The 14,536-nt window shown below is 35.8% G+C and overlaps 1 protein-coding gene across 1 annotated transcript; it reads left to right on the forward strand.

Annotated features, from left to right (window-relative positions):
- Positions 1-3,466: 3,466 nt before the first annotated feature.
- LOC133261337 (olfactory receptor 51V1-like) lies at positions 3,467-4,494 on the forward strand. Its single transcript, XM_061439831.1, has one exon. It carries the CDS (start codon positions 3,516-3,518, stop codon positions 4,464-4,466), a length of 951 nt encoding a protein of 316 aa, XP_061295815.1. The 5' UTR covers positions 3,467-3,515; the 3' UTR covers positions 4,467-4,494.
- Positions 4,495-14,536: the final 10,042 nt, after the last annotated feature.

The following is a 14,536-nucleotide window of genomic DNA, read 5'->3' on the forward strand; positions in this document are numbered from 1 at the left end:
TGAAAAAGACACATGTATCCCATTGTTCACTGCAGCACTATTTACAATAGCTGGAACATGGAAGCAATCTAGATGTCCATCAACAGATGAATGGATAAAGAAGTATGGTACATATACACAGTGGAATATTACTCAGCCATAAAATGGAACAAATCTGAGTCAGTTCTAATGGGGTGGATGAACATGCAGTGAAGTGAAGTCGCTCAGCCGTGTCCGACTCTTTGCGACCCCATGGACTGTAGCTCACCAGCCTCCTCCGTCCATGAGATTCTCCAGGCAAGAATACTGGAGTGGGTTGCCATTTCCTTCTCCAGGGGATCTTCCCGACCCAGGGATCGAACACAGATTTCCTACATTGCAGGCAGATGCTTTAACCTCTGAGCCACCAGGGAAGCCCCAGATGAATGCAGAAACTATTAAACAAAGTGAAATCAGAAAGTGAAAGATAAATATCATATTCTAATGCATACATACAGAATCTAGAAAAATGGTACTGAAGAATTTATTTACAGGCAGCAATGGAGAAACAGACATAGAGAAGAGACTTATGGACACGGGGAGAAGAGAGGAGAGGGTGAGATGTATGGAAACTTATATTACCATATGTATAATAGATAGCCAACAGGAATTTGCTGTATGGCTCAGGAAACTCAAATATGGGCTCTGTATCAACCTAGAGGTGTGGGATGAGGAAGAAGATGGGAGGAAGGTTCAAAAGTGAGAGGATATGTGTATATCTATGGCTGATTCATGTTGAGGTTTGACTAAAAACAGCAAAATTCTGTAAAGCAATTATCCTTTAATAAATAATAAATGAATTTAAAAAATCATCCTCTGCTTCCTCATATATAAAAACTATTCTGTCTAACATTTAATATTTACCATGCCAAAAGGCCATTTGAAACACTCAATCAGCTATCATTAGCTGAAAAGGGATAACATTTTTTGAAGCCTGAAATCTTGACCATTAGTTTCTTTGGTTTTCAATTACTCAACAATGATGTTCACCATGAATGTTTTTGTCAGCTGTCGTCTCATGAATCCACAAATTTAGCTGTTATCCCATTTTCTTCAAGCTTCATGATGCACACTACAGATGTTATTATAGCACTTTCTGGAGGGCCCTCATATATGGATGAAGGTATTTTCTCTCTCTCTCTTTTTTTTTTTTTTTCTTCCTGGATGTACTCTATCGTGGATTCATTGACTTTGAACTCACAACAGCAGTATGAATCACACTTGAAGAAAGGTTGTGTAACACACACATTTTCTCTGTAAGGCACATTCCAGCCTTCTTGCTGTTATACTAGACAGCACTATGTTTGGAGGCATTTCAAGCAGCAAATTTATCATCAAAAGTACAAAAATGTTTAAATGATGACACAAAATAGATCACGAAGAAGATTATTTACAGTACGAGAGCTGAACCAAGAAAGGAGAGTATTACATCAGGGACATGTATTTACATCAGGAGACTCAATTTTCTCCCTCTCTGAGCATGTCCACAAATAGCCACAAAAGCTCTGAATACTAATTTTGGGTAAAAATTGTCCCCCCCCACACCCCGTTTCTTTTTACTATGTCATGTACTACTTCATCATAATAGTTTTCATTGATCTGAAATCAGTTTTGTCTGAAAACAATGTATTTAATTCAGATTTCTTTTTATCAGTGTTCATACAATGTTTTTTTTTTAATCTGTGCCTTTAAAGTGGTATCATGTAGACAATATATAATTATGTTTTTAAAATCTGCTCTGACAAGTTATCCCTATTACTTTTGATATTCAGATGTTTCACACCTAAAGTGATCTTTAATTTAATTGGATTAAAATCAGCCATGTTTGATATTGTTTTCTATAAGTTATACTTGTTCTACTTTTCTCTTCTTTCTTGTTTTTGTTCCCTTCTTCCTCTCTTTTTTCCCCTTCCCTAGTTTTAATTGAGCACATTAGATGATTCCTTTTTATTTGCCTGCATATCAATTTTACCTGTTTTTCATTTTTGTTTAGTGAGTGCCTAATCCAAGTTCACTTTTAAACAATAATATATCACTTTATGTGCTTCCCTGGTGGCACAGCAGTAGAGAATCTGCCTGCTGTGCAGGAGATGTGGGTTCAACCCCTGGGTCTGGAAGATTCCCTGGAGAAGGAAATGGCAACTCACTCCAGTATTCTTGCCTAGGAAATCCCATGCACGGCGGAACCTGGCTGGCTATAGTCTACGGGGTTAAAAAAGAGTCAGACACGACTTAGCGACTCAACAACATGCCACTTTATGAGTACTGAAGGTAACTTACATTAGAATAATCCCAACTCCCAGTTTCTCTTTCCCATGTTTTATAACATTGCTGTTAATCATTCACTTACCCATATAATAATAAAATAAATTCTTACAACTATTTCTTTGAATAAATGGTCATCTATTACATCAATTAAAAATAAAGTATCTAGCTTCATTATTCCATTTCTGATGCTTTTTTAATGTGGATCTAAATTTCTGACAATATCATTTTTCATTACTCTGAGAAACTTTTTAAAGAAATTCTTGCAGTGTCAGTTTATTACCTATTGATTCTCTGTTTCTGCACACCTGAGAAAATATTTCTCTTTCACTTTTGAAGGATAATGTCACTACATGTAGAATTTAGACTGTTTTTTTTTTTCCTTAGAATACCCAAATATTTCATTCCACTCTATTCTTGCCAAAGTGTTAAATATCTACCATATGATCTAGCTATTTCATGCCCAGCTATTACTCAAGATCTAATGCAAGCTTTGGATTTTACAGTCTAAAATGCATGACTTATATTTCATAGAAAGACATAAAAAGTAAAAGTATTGAGAATGTCAGAAAAGTTAGAAAGCTTTTAACAGGATAAAGAGATACATGAACATAGAGAAGAAAAACGAAGTACAACTAAAATCAGTAAATAATTTATTAGAAGCTAAGCAGTGTGGAATCCAGCACGTAACAGTTCTGATTCCACTTATTTTGTCAGATTTATTTTGGCTAACTTTATTTTATCCAAAGTTAGGTTACTTTAACAAGTCTATCCCCTTTGGGATCTTATGATACTTTGGTGATAGTAAAATGATCAGCTGTTCTACCCAAGAGAAAAATTACACATGCATTTCACATTTTCCCAGTGGTGTTGCCAGCCATGGCAGCAGTATGCTCCTGTGGCTATATATTATCTTCCTTTTGAAATAAACAGAGATCCCAGAAGTGTATCCCCAACCAAGTCTCATGAGCCTATTAACATTATTGTTTCTGCGTAAAACCCTCTAGTCTTCTGACATTCTTAGTCACTAGCACTGGAATAGCTATGTTTAGACAACTGGTTCTTGACCTAAAGAATAATGAATCAGGCCTCTACTTTGCAGAGTTCATGATACTTGAGGAAACTGTATTATATTTTCTTCTCAAAAGCAGACAAACTTTACTAGAAATTAAAGGGTCATAAAGTGATCTAATTTTTAATACCTCTCTAGAAATATTTTTAATTCTCTATTAATGTCTGCTATCTCTATCCTGAACTTCAATAGTTCCAGATTTACTCTCACTGGTTTTCCTGGCTTAGAAGTTGACTATCTCTGGCTCTCCATCCCTTTTGCCTCCATTTATGCTATGGTTTTCCTGGGGAACTGCATGGTGCTCCACGTGATCAGGACTGAGCCGAGCCTGCACCAGCCCATGTTCTACTTCCTGGCCATGCTGGCCCTCACTGACCTGTGTGTGGGGCTGTCCACCGTGCACACAGTGCTGGGAATCTTATGGGGGGTCATTCAAGAGATCAGCCTGGATTCCTGCATTGCCCAGTCCTATTTCATCCATGGTCTGTCCTTCATGGAGTCCTCTGTCCTCCTTACTATGGCTTTTGACCGCTACATTGCCATTTGCAACCCACTACGCTATTCCTCCATCCTAACTAATGACAAAATCATGAAGATTGGGGTGGCAATCTTATGTAGGAGTTCTATGCTCATACCTCCAGTCATTATTCGCCTAAAGTTCTTAAATTATTGTCACCCCCACATCCTTTCTCACTCTTTCTGCCTGCACCAAGACTTAATTCGAACGGCCTGTTCAGACATTCGCTTCAATAGCATCTATGGTCTGGCCCTGGTGATCAGCAACTTGTTGTTGGATGCAGTGCTCATCATTATCTCCTATATCATGATCTTGCATGCAGTCTTAGCAATTGCATCACGAGAAGAGAGAATCAAGTCTTTGCAGACCTGTGTATCTCACATCTGTGCTGTTTTGGTTTTCTACATCCCAATCATTGGTCTGACCATGGTTCATCGTTTTGGCAGACACCTCTCACCCTGGGTTCATGTTCTCATGGGCAATGTCTATATCCTTTTCCCGCCCTTGATGAACCCCATTATTTATAGTATCAAGACTCAGCAAATACGAAGAAGAGTCCAGAGATTGTTTTACTTGAAAAAATGTAAGTCTTAATATCAAATGTGAATGTATTTAAAAGTCAGCAAAGCAGTTCAAAAGGGTAAGAGTCAGTGAATAATTAAAATATGTTTAATTACTTTCATTTGAATGAGGATTTCCATTTTACAAATACTTTTCTCTGCATTTTCCTTGAAACTATCATACCAGTGAAATCAGTTACGCTGTCAATGATTTTTGTATATCTGAAAATACATATATAATAGCTTCCAAATCATAATAAGTTCTGAGGCAGTTTAGCTATTAAAATTCATCTCACTATGGCCAGTTTGGGATTCATTCATTATAAAAAGGTACATTTTGCTGATTAAAATCCCCCAAGTAATCACTTAAGGACCAAAATTTATCTTACTCAAATTCTCCTTACTGTAAATGACATTCTTGTTTATTGTCTACCCATTTTCCCAGTTTAGTCCCATGGCAATGTAACTAAATAAGCCTAAAATAAAATTTGACCTTTTTGAATAAATTTAAAAAGCAATGAAGCAAGCAAACAACAAAAAATTAATCTTGATGCTTTTTGCCCATCAGCCAGTCTTCCCCACTCCCACCCTACTGAACTGGAGAGAGAGACAATCAGTAATTTCCAGAGTAGAAACAAATATATACTTTTGTAATTAGTTTTATTTTCTTAATCCAGGGAACAATACAAATAGCTATTCCACTTGAAAACCATTTGAAAAAATTTCCAATGAACCCATAGATCATTTAAATCCAATGGGGAGAGAATGTTACTGTGATCAAAGAAAAACATTTCTAATTTATCTCCCCATCAAGACTCTGTGGTAGATGCTATTTTCTAATACATATATTATTTGTAGTTTAAAACACACAAAGATTAAACGATATGTCAAATTTTTAGGTGGTAGTAGGTGATGTGACTTGAATATATTCTGTTTTATTTTCAAATCACATGAAAAGTCTTTCTTTCCTATCTCCCCTCTGTACTTTTTAACATGAAGTTTGTTAAATGGTTCCACAACCCTCATAAAACTTTCATAAAATAAAAGTGAGCAAAAACACAAATAAATCATGGATAGCAAAATAATGCACACATTTGAACTCTTGGTATGTGTAAATTTCCTTAAGACATTACTGTTGCAAGGATATTTATATAATCTACTTGATATGTTTCAGGCATGTTTTGTTAATGCATACTTTCAAGTAGTAGTTCACTCGGTTTAGATGTACGTGCACTGTCTGATAAATTCTCAAAAATATTTACAGTCATAAAATCACCACCACAATCAATCAAGATATGGAATATTTCCATCACCCCACAAGTGCCTTTTATCTCTTTGCAGTCACTCTTCTCCCACAGCCACAAATTCTCCACTGCCTCCAAACTAATTTCTATCATAGGTTTTGCCTTTAAGAGAGCCCCCATGTGTGTGCTCAATTGTGTCTGTCTCTTTTGTTACCCCGTGGACTGTAGCATACCAGGATCCTCTGTCCATGGGATTATCCTGCCAAGAGTACTGGAGTGGGTTCATTTCTTACTCCAGGACATCTTCCTGACCAGGGATTGAACCCTCATCTTCTGTGTCTCCTGAATTGGCAGACAGATTCTTTACCACTGAGCCACCTGGGAAGGACCTTTTAGAGAAGATCCCATAAATTGAATCATAATCTTAATGTAATCTTTTTGTCCAGATCCTTTCACTTGCAATAATACTTTTGAGATTCACCTTGTTGTTGTTGCCTGCATCCACAGCTCTTTTTATATTTGAGTTTTATTCCATTATACTACATAGGGAAAACTATTCATTAATTGATTGGGTTAGCATTTTATAGTTTTGATTTTGAATGAAGCAGTTATAAACAGCTACACCATGCAATTTTAAAAGCAACTCGCTAATATTGTTAGAGTTTATTTTTAATCATCACAATAATAATTATAATGGTCATAAAATAATAAGTAGGTTATATTTATCAGATTCCTATTATATGCCAGGCACTGTGGAAGGACACAGTAATGATTCTCACTGTTGATCTTAGAGCCAGTCCATGGGTAAATCATAATCAGTCAGTTTTGCAGATGAGGAAGTTGAAGTAAAAGGATTTTAAAAAGTAGAAAACAATTGTGGGGCACTTTAGTTTCACAGCACTTTCCCACTGCCATTACTGTACCGTTTTGCATTGCAGTTATCTCCCATCATTCTATTTGTTTTTATTGTTGGTGGTGTTCATGGTGTGAGTTAAAAATTTTAAATTGTGTGTTGCTGTAAATATAAGTTTTCAAATGCATTAGCACTTGACACAACCATTTAGTAGGCCATTCTTTCATCAGCCAGTATTATGATATAAAAAATTCTAATGTAACAGGTGTTGTACTTTATACTCAAATAATAACATATGATGAGTTTAGTTTATTTTTAGTCTTATCTTCTCTCAGAGGGCCAATGGTTCTTCCACTTAAAATGTCAATTAAAGTTTTTGAGTTTAAAAAAGATATTTGCTGTGGTGTCATATTTTCTGTCAATTGGAAACTGATATTCTCTGCCAGGAAATTTCTTTCTTCCACAGGTCTCTGCCACTAACTGTCACCTCTCTACAAACCCCTCATCACAGTGAGCATTGAAGGGGAAGCTGACATGGCCCTGCTTTCAAGAACTGGATGGGCCTCTTTTCTAAGTCTGTAACACTTGGCAGACCCTTGCTGAATGAATCTTATCTTACCTCCTCACTGTGTATGGAACGCTGATTTTTCTCATCCTCTGCTGCATTTTGACTGATTTTCTCTTCAGTCTAGTTAGTAATCCAACTGTAAATGGCTTTTAGTCTACAAGCTCTGAAAACTGACCCATTTTCTCTTATTTCCCTGACTCTAAGTTGTTTGTTTGTTTGTTTAAAGCCTTTGGTTGCAGAATCATTTTTCCCTAGGCATGACAGTTCCCTTGACAACTCTACTAGTCAGCATTCACCATGATTTTTGTGTCCCCCACAATGCTGTAAAGAACACCTAGATCCATGTGCTGCATTGTGGAAGAGCAAGAAACTGGTTCCCTCATTGAATATACCATGTGCTAATTTTTACCCTAATGCTGATCTCTGATTATGGCATGAGATAGTTTGCATGGAAATTTCCCTCAGGAGATAAACAAGTAGTAGGTTATTAATCTCCTTCTGCTTTTAACTTTTCCCTCAAAACACATTGGGTTTCTAGCTTCTCATGCCCTGACACTCTAAGTGAGGGGCAAAGAATGCAGCTGAACCTGAGACCTTGAAGATTATATCTTTTCAATTCTCCTTGCCAATCTGTGTTTCTCTTCTACATCTCGTGCTGAAAGGGGTTCCATTACTCTTCTTTTTTTTTAAATTTTTTAAATTTTAATTGGAAGCTAACTACTTTACAATATTGTATTTGTTTTGCCATATATCACTCTTCTTTTGTTTTAATATCTAAAAGAAACTTCCTCTACATCCCAAACTCTTTGCTTTCTGTCTTTGTTCTAGCTGGTACCTTCTAACAGAAGTAGTTGATAACAGTAGGATGCTGGTGAAAGAAAAGAAAAATCAATAATATCCAAAAGGCAAAATATTATATATATATATATATATATATACACACACACATATATACAAATATATACATACATAAATATATATACATATTCTGAATGGTTTCAACTAATTCTTTTCTTATGATAATACATCTGAATTTTAGCAAATTCTACTTGTTATAAAATAATGCTAATACATTTTTGGCATAAATAAAACATTTTTTTCTATAGTATTATATTTAAATCAAGTCCCAACACCAACATGACACTGCAAAAGTGCAAACTAAACTTTACTATTATATTTGTAAATGATTATTGACATTTCAGTTCATTTCAGTCACTCAGTTGTGTCTGACTCTTTGTGACCCCATGGACTGCAGCATGCCGGGCTTCCCTGTCCATCAGTAACTCCCAGAACTTGCTCAAACTCATGTCCACCGAGTCGGTGATGCCATCCAACCATCTCATCCTTTGGTATCCCCTTCCCCTCCAGCCTTCAATCTTTCCCAGCATCAGGGTCTTTTCTAATAAGTTAGTTCTTCGCATCAGGTGGCCAAAGTACTTGAGCATCAGCTTCAGCATCAGTCCTTGAATGAATATTCAGGACTGATTTCCTTTAGGATGGACTGGTTGGATCTACTTGAAATCCAATGGACTCTCTAGAGTCTTCTCCAACACCACAGTTCAAAAGCATCAATTCTTCAGCTTTCAGCTTTCTTTATAGTCCAACTCTCACATCCATACATGACTACTGGAAAAGCCATAGCTTTGACTACATGGACCTTTGTTGGCAAACTAATGTCTCTGTTTTTTAATATGCTGTCTAGGTTTGCCATAGCTTTTCTTCCAAGGAACAAGCGTCTTTTAATTTCATGGCTGCAGTCCCCATCTGCAGTCATTTTGGAGCCCAAGAAAATAATGTCTCTCACTGTTTCCACTGTTTCCCCATCTGTTTGCTATGTATCAATGGGGCCAAATATCATGATCTTAGTTTTTTGAATGTTGAGTTTTAAGCCAGCTTTTTCACTCTCCTCTTTCACTTTCATCAAGAGGCTCCTTAATTTCTGCCATAAAGGTGATATCATCTGCATATCTGGGGTTACTGATATTTCTCTCTGCAACCTTGATTCCAGCTTGTGTTTCATCCAGCGTGGCATTTCACATGATGTATTCTGCATATAAGTTAATAACCAGGGTGACAATATACAGCCTTGACGTACTTCTTTCCCAATTGGGAACCAGTCTGTTGTTCCATGTTCACTTCTAATTGTTGCTTCTTGATGCACACACAGATTTCTCAGGAGGCAGGTAAAGTGCTCTGGTATTCCCATCTCTTTCAGAATTTTCCATAGTTTGTTGTGATCCACATAGTCAAAGACTTCAGTGTAGTCAATGAAGCAGAAGTAGATGTTTTTCTGGAAATCTCTTGCTTTTTCTATGATCCAACGGATGTTGGAAACTTGATCTCTTGTTCCTCTGCCTTTTCCAAATCCAGCTTGAACATCTGGAAGTTCTCATTTCACATACTGTTGAAGCCTAGCTTGGAGAATTCTGAGCATTATGTTACTAGTGTGAGAGTCTATCACAATTGTGCTGTAGGTTGAACAATCTTTGGCATTGCTTTTCTTTGGGACTGGAATGAAAACTGACCTGTCCTGTGGCCACTGCTGAGTTTTCCAAATTTTCTGGCATATTGAGTGCAGCACTTAACAGCATCATCTTTTAGGATTTGAAATATCTCAACTGGAATTTCATCACGTCCAGTAGTTTTGGTTCTGGTGATACTTCCTAAGGCCCACTTGCGTTCAGACTCCAGGATGTCTGACCGTAGGTGAGTGATCACACCATCGTGATTATCTAGATCATGAAGATCTTTTTTGTATAGTTCTGTGTATCCTTGCCACCTCTTCTTAATATCTTCTGCTTCTATTAGGTCCATATCATTTCTGTTCCTTATTATGCCCATCTTTGCATGAAATGTTCCCTTGGTATCTCTAATTTTCTTGAAGGGATCTCTAGTCTTTCCCATTCTATTGTTTTCCTCTATTTCTTTGCACTGATTCCTGAGGAAGACTTTCTTATCTCTCCTTGCTATTCTTTGGAACTCTGCATTCAGATATATCTTTCCTTTTCTACTTTGCCTTTAGCTTCTCTTCTTTTCTCAGCTATTTGTAAGGTCTCCTCAGACAACCATTTTTCCTGTTCTCATTCTTTTCCTTGGGGATGGTTTTGATCACCACCTCGTGTACAATGTTACAAACCTCTGTCCATAATTGTTCAGGCTCTATCAGATCTAATCCCTTGAATCTATTTGTCACTTCCATTATATAATTGTAAAAGATTTGATTTAGGTCATATCTGAATGGTCTAATTCCCTACTTTCTTTAATTTGAGTCTGAATTTGGCAATAAGGAATTCATGAGCTGAGCCACAGTCAGCTCCTGGTCTTGTTTTTGCTCACTGCAGAGAATCTCTCCATGTTTGGCTGTAAATAGTACAATCAATCTTATTTTGGTATTGACCATCTGGTGAAGTCCATGTGTAGAACTGTCTCTTGCATTGTTGGGAGAGTGTATTTGCTATGACCTATGCATTCTCTTGGCAAAACTCTGTTAGTCCCTATTGACATTTACTGGACACTTATTATGTTCCAGATATTGTTATAAGTGCCTTATATATTTCCTCATTTTAACAAAATATCCACACATACAAAATAAGTTTCCTAAGATGTTATACCTAGAAGCAATGGAATCAAGATTTGATTATTAGAACTCTGACTCCAGAGATTGTCCTCTTTAGTCACAAGCCTACACTGTTTCCTAATGCTTCAAACTAGTAATTCCAATTAATTACATGAAAATGACTGCACTCTTATTTTTTTTAACTTCACTCTTAATAAAAGTATTTAAAGCCTTATACTTTTTCATTCTTAAGTTTTTCTATGATTCTATATATTCTCTGCACTATTTTGTCTTATAATTGCTAATCACAATTACACTTTCCTGACTCCTCTATTAACAGTTTCTTTTGTGATATACATTTCTTCAGTTTCTGCCTGATATGTCAGATACACATTCTTTTATCAAATGTAGTAATTATTTTTGCCACTCTGTGCTGCTTTGTGGCAGGATCTTAATTCCCTGACCAGGAATTAATTAATTAATTAACTTAATTCCCTGATTCAGCAGTGACAGTACTGAGTCCCAAAGCTTGACTGCTAGTAAATTACCCAGATGCACATTCTAAAGTTCATTTTAAGTAACATGATATTCAGATATCTAGGAAATGTTTTAAATGTTGTATTAAGACTCCTTAGCAAGGAAAAGAGATGAATCTTAGTCATTAGCTCCTGCAAGAAGACACATAGTTCCAGAACACATTAACTGGCCTTGTCTCTGTGAAGAACTCTTATTTTTTTCTGAACTTTTGCTGAATTTTATAGGGCTGGTGCTTTCCTCTTGGAATATTAAATCCTTGCACTTGATGGATCCACTCTGAAGCCTCATTGATTCTCTCATTGCATCATTAGTTCTCATAGCCCTCCCTGTGTCTATGGCTGCAAGGCAATTTTGCAAACAATCCCAACCCCATTGTTTTTAAAAAATATGTGGTTGGATGTTGGAATAGCTCTTTAGAATTATTGCCTTTGTAACTAGTAGTCTGTTTCTTTAACCTGGTCCTATATTATAATTAAAACACATTTACTTCTCTTTTTACTTTTATTATCTTACCAGGACTATCGTGTTTTCAGATTTTTTTAGCTTCTCTATAACCTGGAGGTTGGTAAAGAGTTCCAGTGGGCTCTTAGCAATTTAAAGAAAACAACCGGAGTCACACTGTGCCAAATGCACAGTATTTGACAGTGACCTATGCTTTATCTATTTCTTTTAATCTTCAAAAATATTGATATTTATGAGATCTTGGACTTTGTGCCTGCTAAGTTGCTTCAGTTGTGTCCAACTCTTTGAGGCCCTATGGACTCTAGTTCACCAGGGTCCTCTATCCATGGGCATTCTCCAGGTAAGAATACTGGAGTGGGTTGCTATGACCTCCTCCAAGGGATCCTCCCGACCCAGAGATCCAGTCCACTTCATTTGCATGTCCTGCATTGACTGGGGGATTCTTTACCACTAGCACCACCTGGAAGTTCAGTTCATTTCAGTCGCTCAGCCATGTCTGACTCTTTGAAACACCATGGACTGCAGCACACCAGACCTCCCTGTCCATCACCAATTCCCAGAGCTTGCCCAAACTCATGTCCATTGAGTTGGTGATGCCATCCAACCATTTCATCCTCTGTCATCCCCTTTTCCTCTTGCCTTCAGTCTTGCCCAGCATCAGAGTTTTTTCCAATAAGCCCTGTGAAAAGGTACTTGCTATCTCTGTGTAAGGCTGACAATGTAGCTAGAACTTAAATGTGTGAACTAATGTATGAGGAGGTGATCAGACCTTGTGAGGTACTTAACTCCACAGGAAGGCATGTCCAAGAATTGTAAATATGGGAATGCTCCATGATGCTGATCCACAGAGGAAAAAGATCCCAGGATTAGTGTGGCTTTAAATATAGACAGCTGAGGGAAGAACAAATATATGTGGAAAGAGAGGGGATTTTCTTTATAAAAATATTGTAGTGGTTTCTTTATCTTGCATACTCTCAATTACATAGCAACATAGAGCTGGTCTTATTAAATAATTTGGGATGGGCTTTATCCTTTACCATTTTCTGATAGAAGTTTTTATGGAATCCATATTATGTGCCTTCTAAATGTTTGATTGTATTCATCTAGCAAATTCATCTGGGTCTGGAAAATTCCTTGTTGGAAGGTTTCAAACTACAATTTCTCAAGTAGGTATGAGAGTAATTAGATTATCTATTTTTTTCAAAATGAGCTTCAGTAGTTTGTACATAGCAAGGGATTTTCTCTTTTGTCATAGTTATTAAATATAATGAAGCTAATTTTTATTTTGTAATTGTATATGGTTTATTTCCTGAAAATTTTGACTAAGTTTGTAAGTTATATTAATCTTTTAAAAAGTCAGTTGATACTCTCATTCTTGTAAATTTCAAGGAGATATGTGTGATATCCAGCAATAAAATAATAAAGTTATTCTTTGTAAACAGGTATCAACAGAACAATGAATCAAATTTAAAGTCCTAAAACAATATTTAGGCCAACTAGAACTCCAGGAGTTTGTGATGGACAGGGAGGCATGGTGTGCTGCGATTCATGGGGTCGCAAAGAATCGGACAAGACTGAGCGACTGAACTGAACTGAAGAATTCACAGTCACTATAGTTGATTGTACATGAATACACTCACATTATGATTTTAAAAGTTTTAAAATGGACTTTAAAGATAAAACTTACAGAGTTTTTTCTTCTACAGAAGAGAAAGAAGAATAGAAAGTTTTACTGAGTATAATATACTTCTAAGTTTAAAATATTTTAAAATTTTGATGTTTATATATGTATGGGAAACAAAAATTTGCCAAAATCACTTCTGTATACTTCTGTTTTATTTCAATATCTAGGGGAAATAGCACAGAATTTAAGCAAAATAGTAAATACAGAAAGAATCAGAAACAATACAATTAATTGGTAATCATATAAAAATCTGGAAATCATGATAAACTTAGACTTCTTTTCCTCACTGCTAACTTGTAGAATAAAATAGAAATTCTATTTTTACTTACCTAAAAATTCTACTACAAAAATGTTCAAAATATCCTCCATCAGAGTAAAAAAAAAAAGAAGAAGAAGAATTTCAACAGACAATTAAAGTAATTAAATATAAATCCTGGATACTTAAGCAATTAAAAAAATAATAGGGACATCTGCAGGGGAGGTAGAATAATATAAAGTCATGCTAATGGTAAATATCTCATCTTGTATGGGAAAGAATCACTAGATAAAATTTATTTATAATTAGTTTAATTTAAATGTTCTTTTAAAAATATACACACTATCAGGAGAATTCTATATATTCTACCAGAATTTCTATGCAAATACATTTGTGTGTAAGATTTCATACATTAATATATGTGTGTACATTCCCTTACTTAAGATCATCTGATATGTATCACTCTGCAACCTGTAATTTCTCTTTAAAATGGTTTAAGCTTATTTCCATATTAGCACTTTGTAGTAACATATTCAGTAATAATTCTACCCAATTTTTAAAATGTATTGCAATACATTCATCCTATGCATTTATATTTCTAGTTTTCATTTTTGTCATCAATGCTCTGAGGATATAAACATGTTAATGAGTTTTCATTAGTACTTGTACAAGTGAACATGTAAAATATTCTTTATTATTTATTATTTTATAAATCATTTATGTTCTCAGACATCTGTTTCTTTTCTTCCCTGATGAATACCTTTTACTGTTGCTAGTAAGAGTAATAATTATTACCACTATGGTAAAATAAATGCAATCTACGCTGGGCTGGGAGAAACACAAGCTGGAACCAAAATTGCTGGGAGACATATCAGTAACCTCAGATATGCAGATGACACCATTCTTTTGGCAGAAAGTGAAGAGGAACTAAAAACTCTCTGTTT

This window comes from Bos javanicus, chromosome 15 (assembly GCF_032452875.1).
Source record: "Bos javanicus breed banteng chromosome 15, ARS-OSU_banteng_1.0, whole genome shotgun sequence".
In the NCBI taxonomy this organism is placed as follows: Eukaryota; Metazoa; Chordata; class Mammalia; order Artiodactyla; family Bovidae; genus Bos; species Bos javanicus.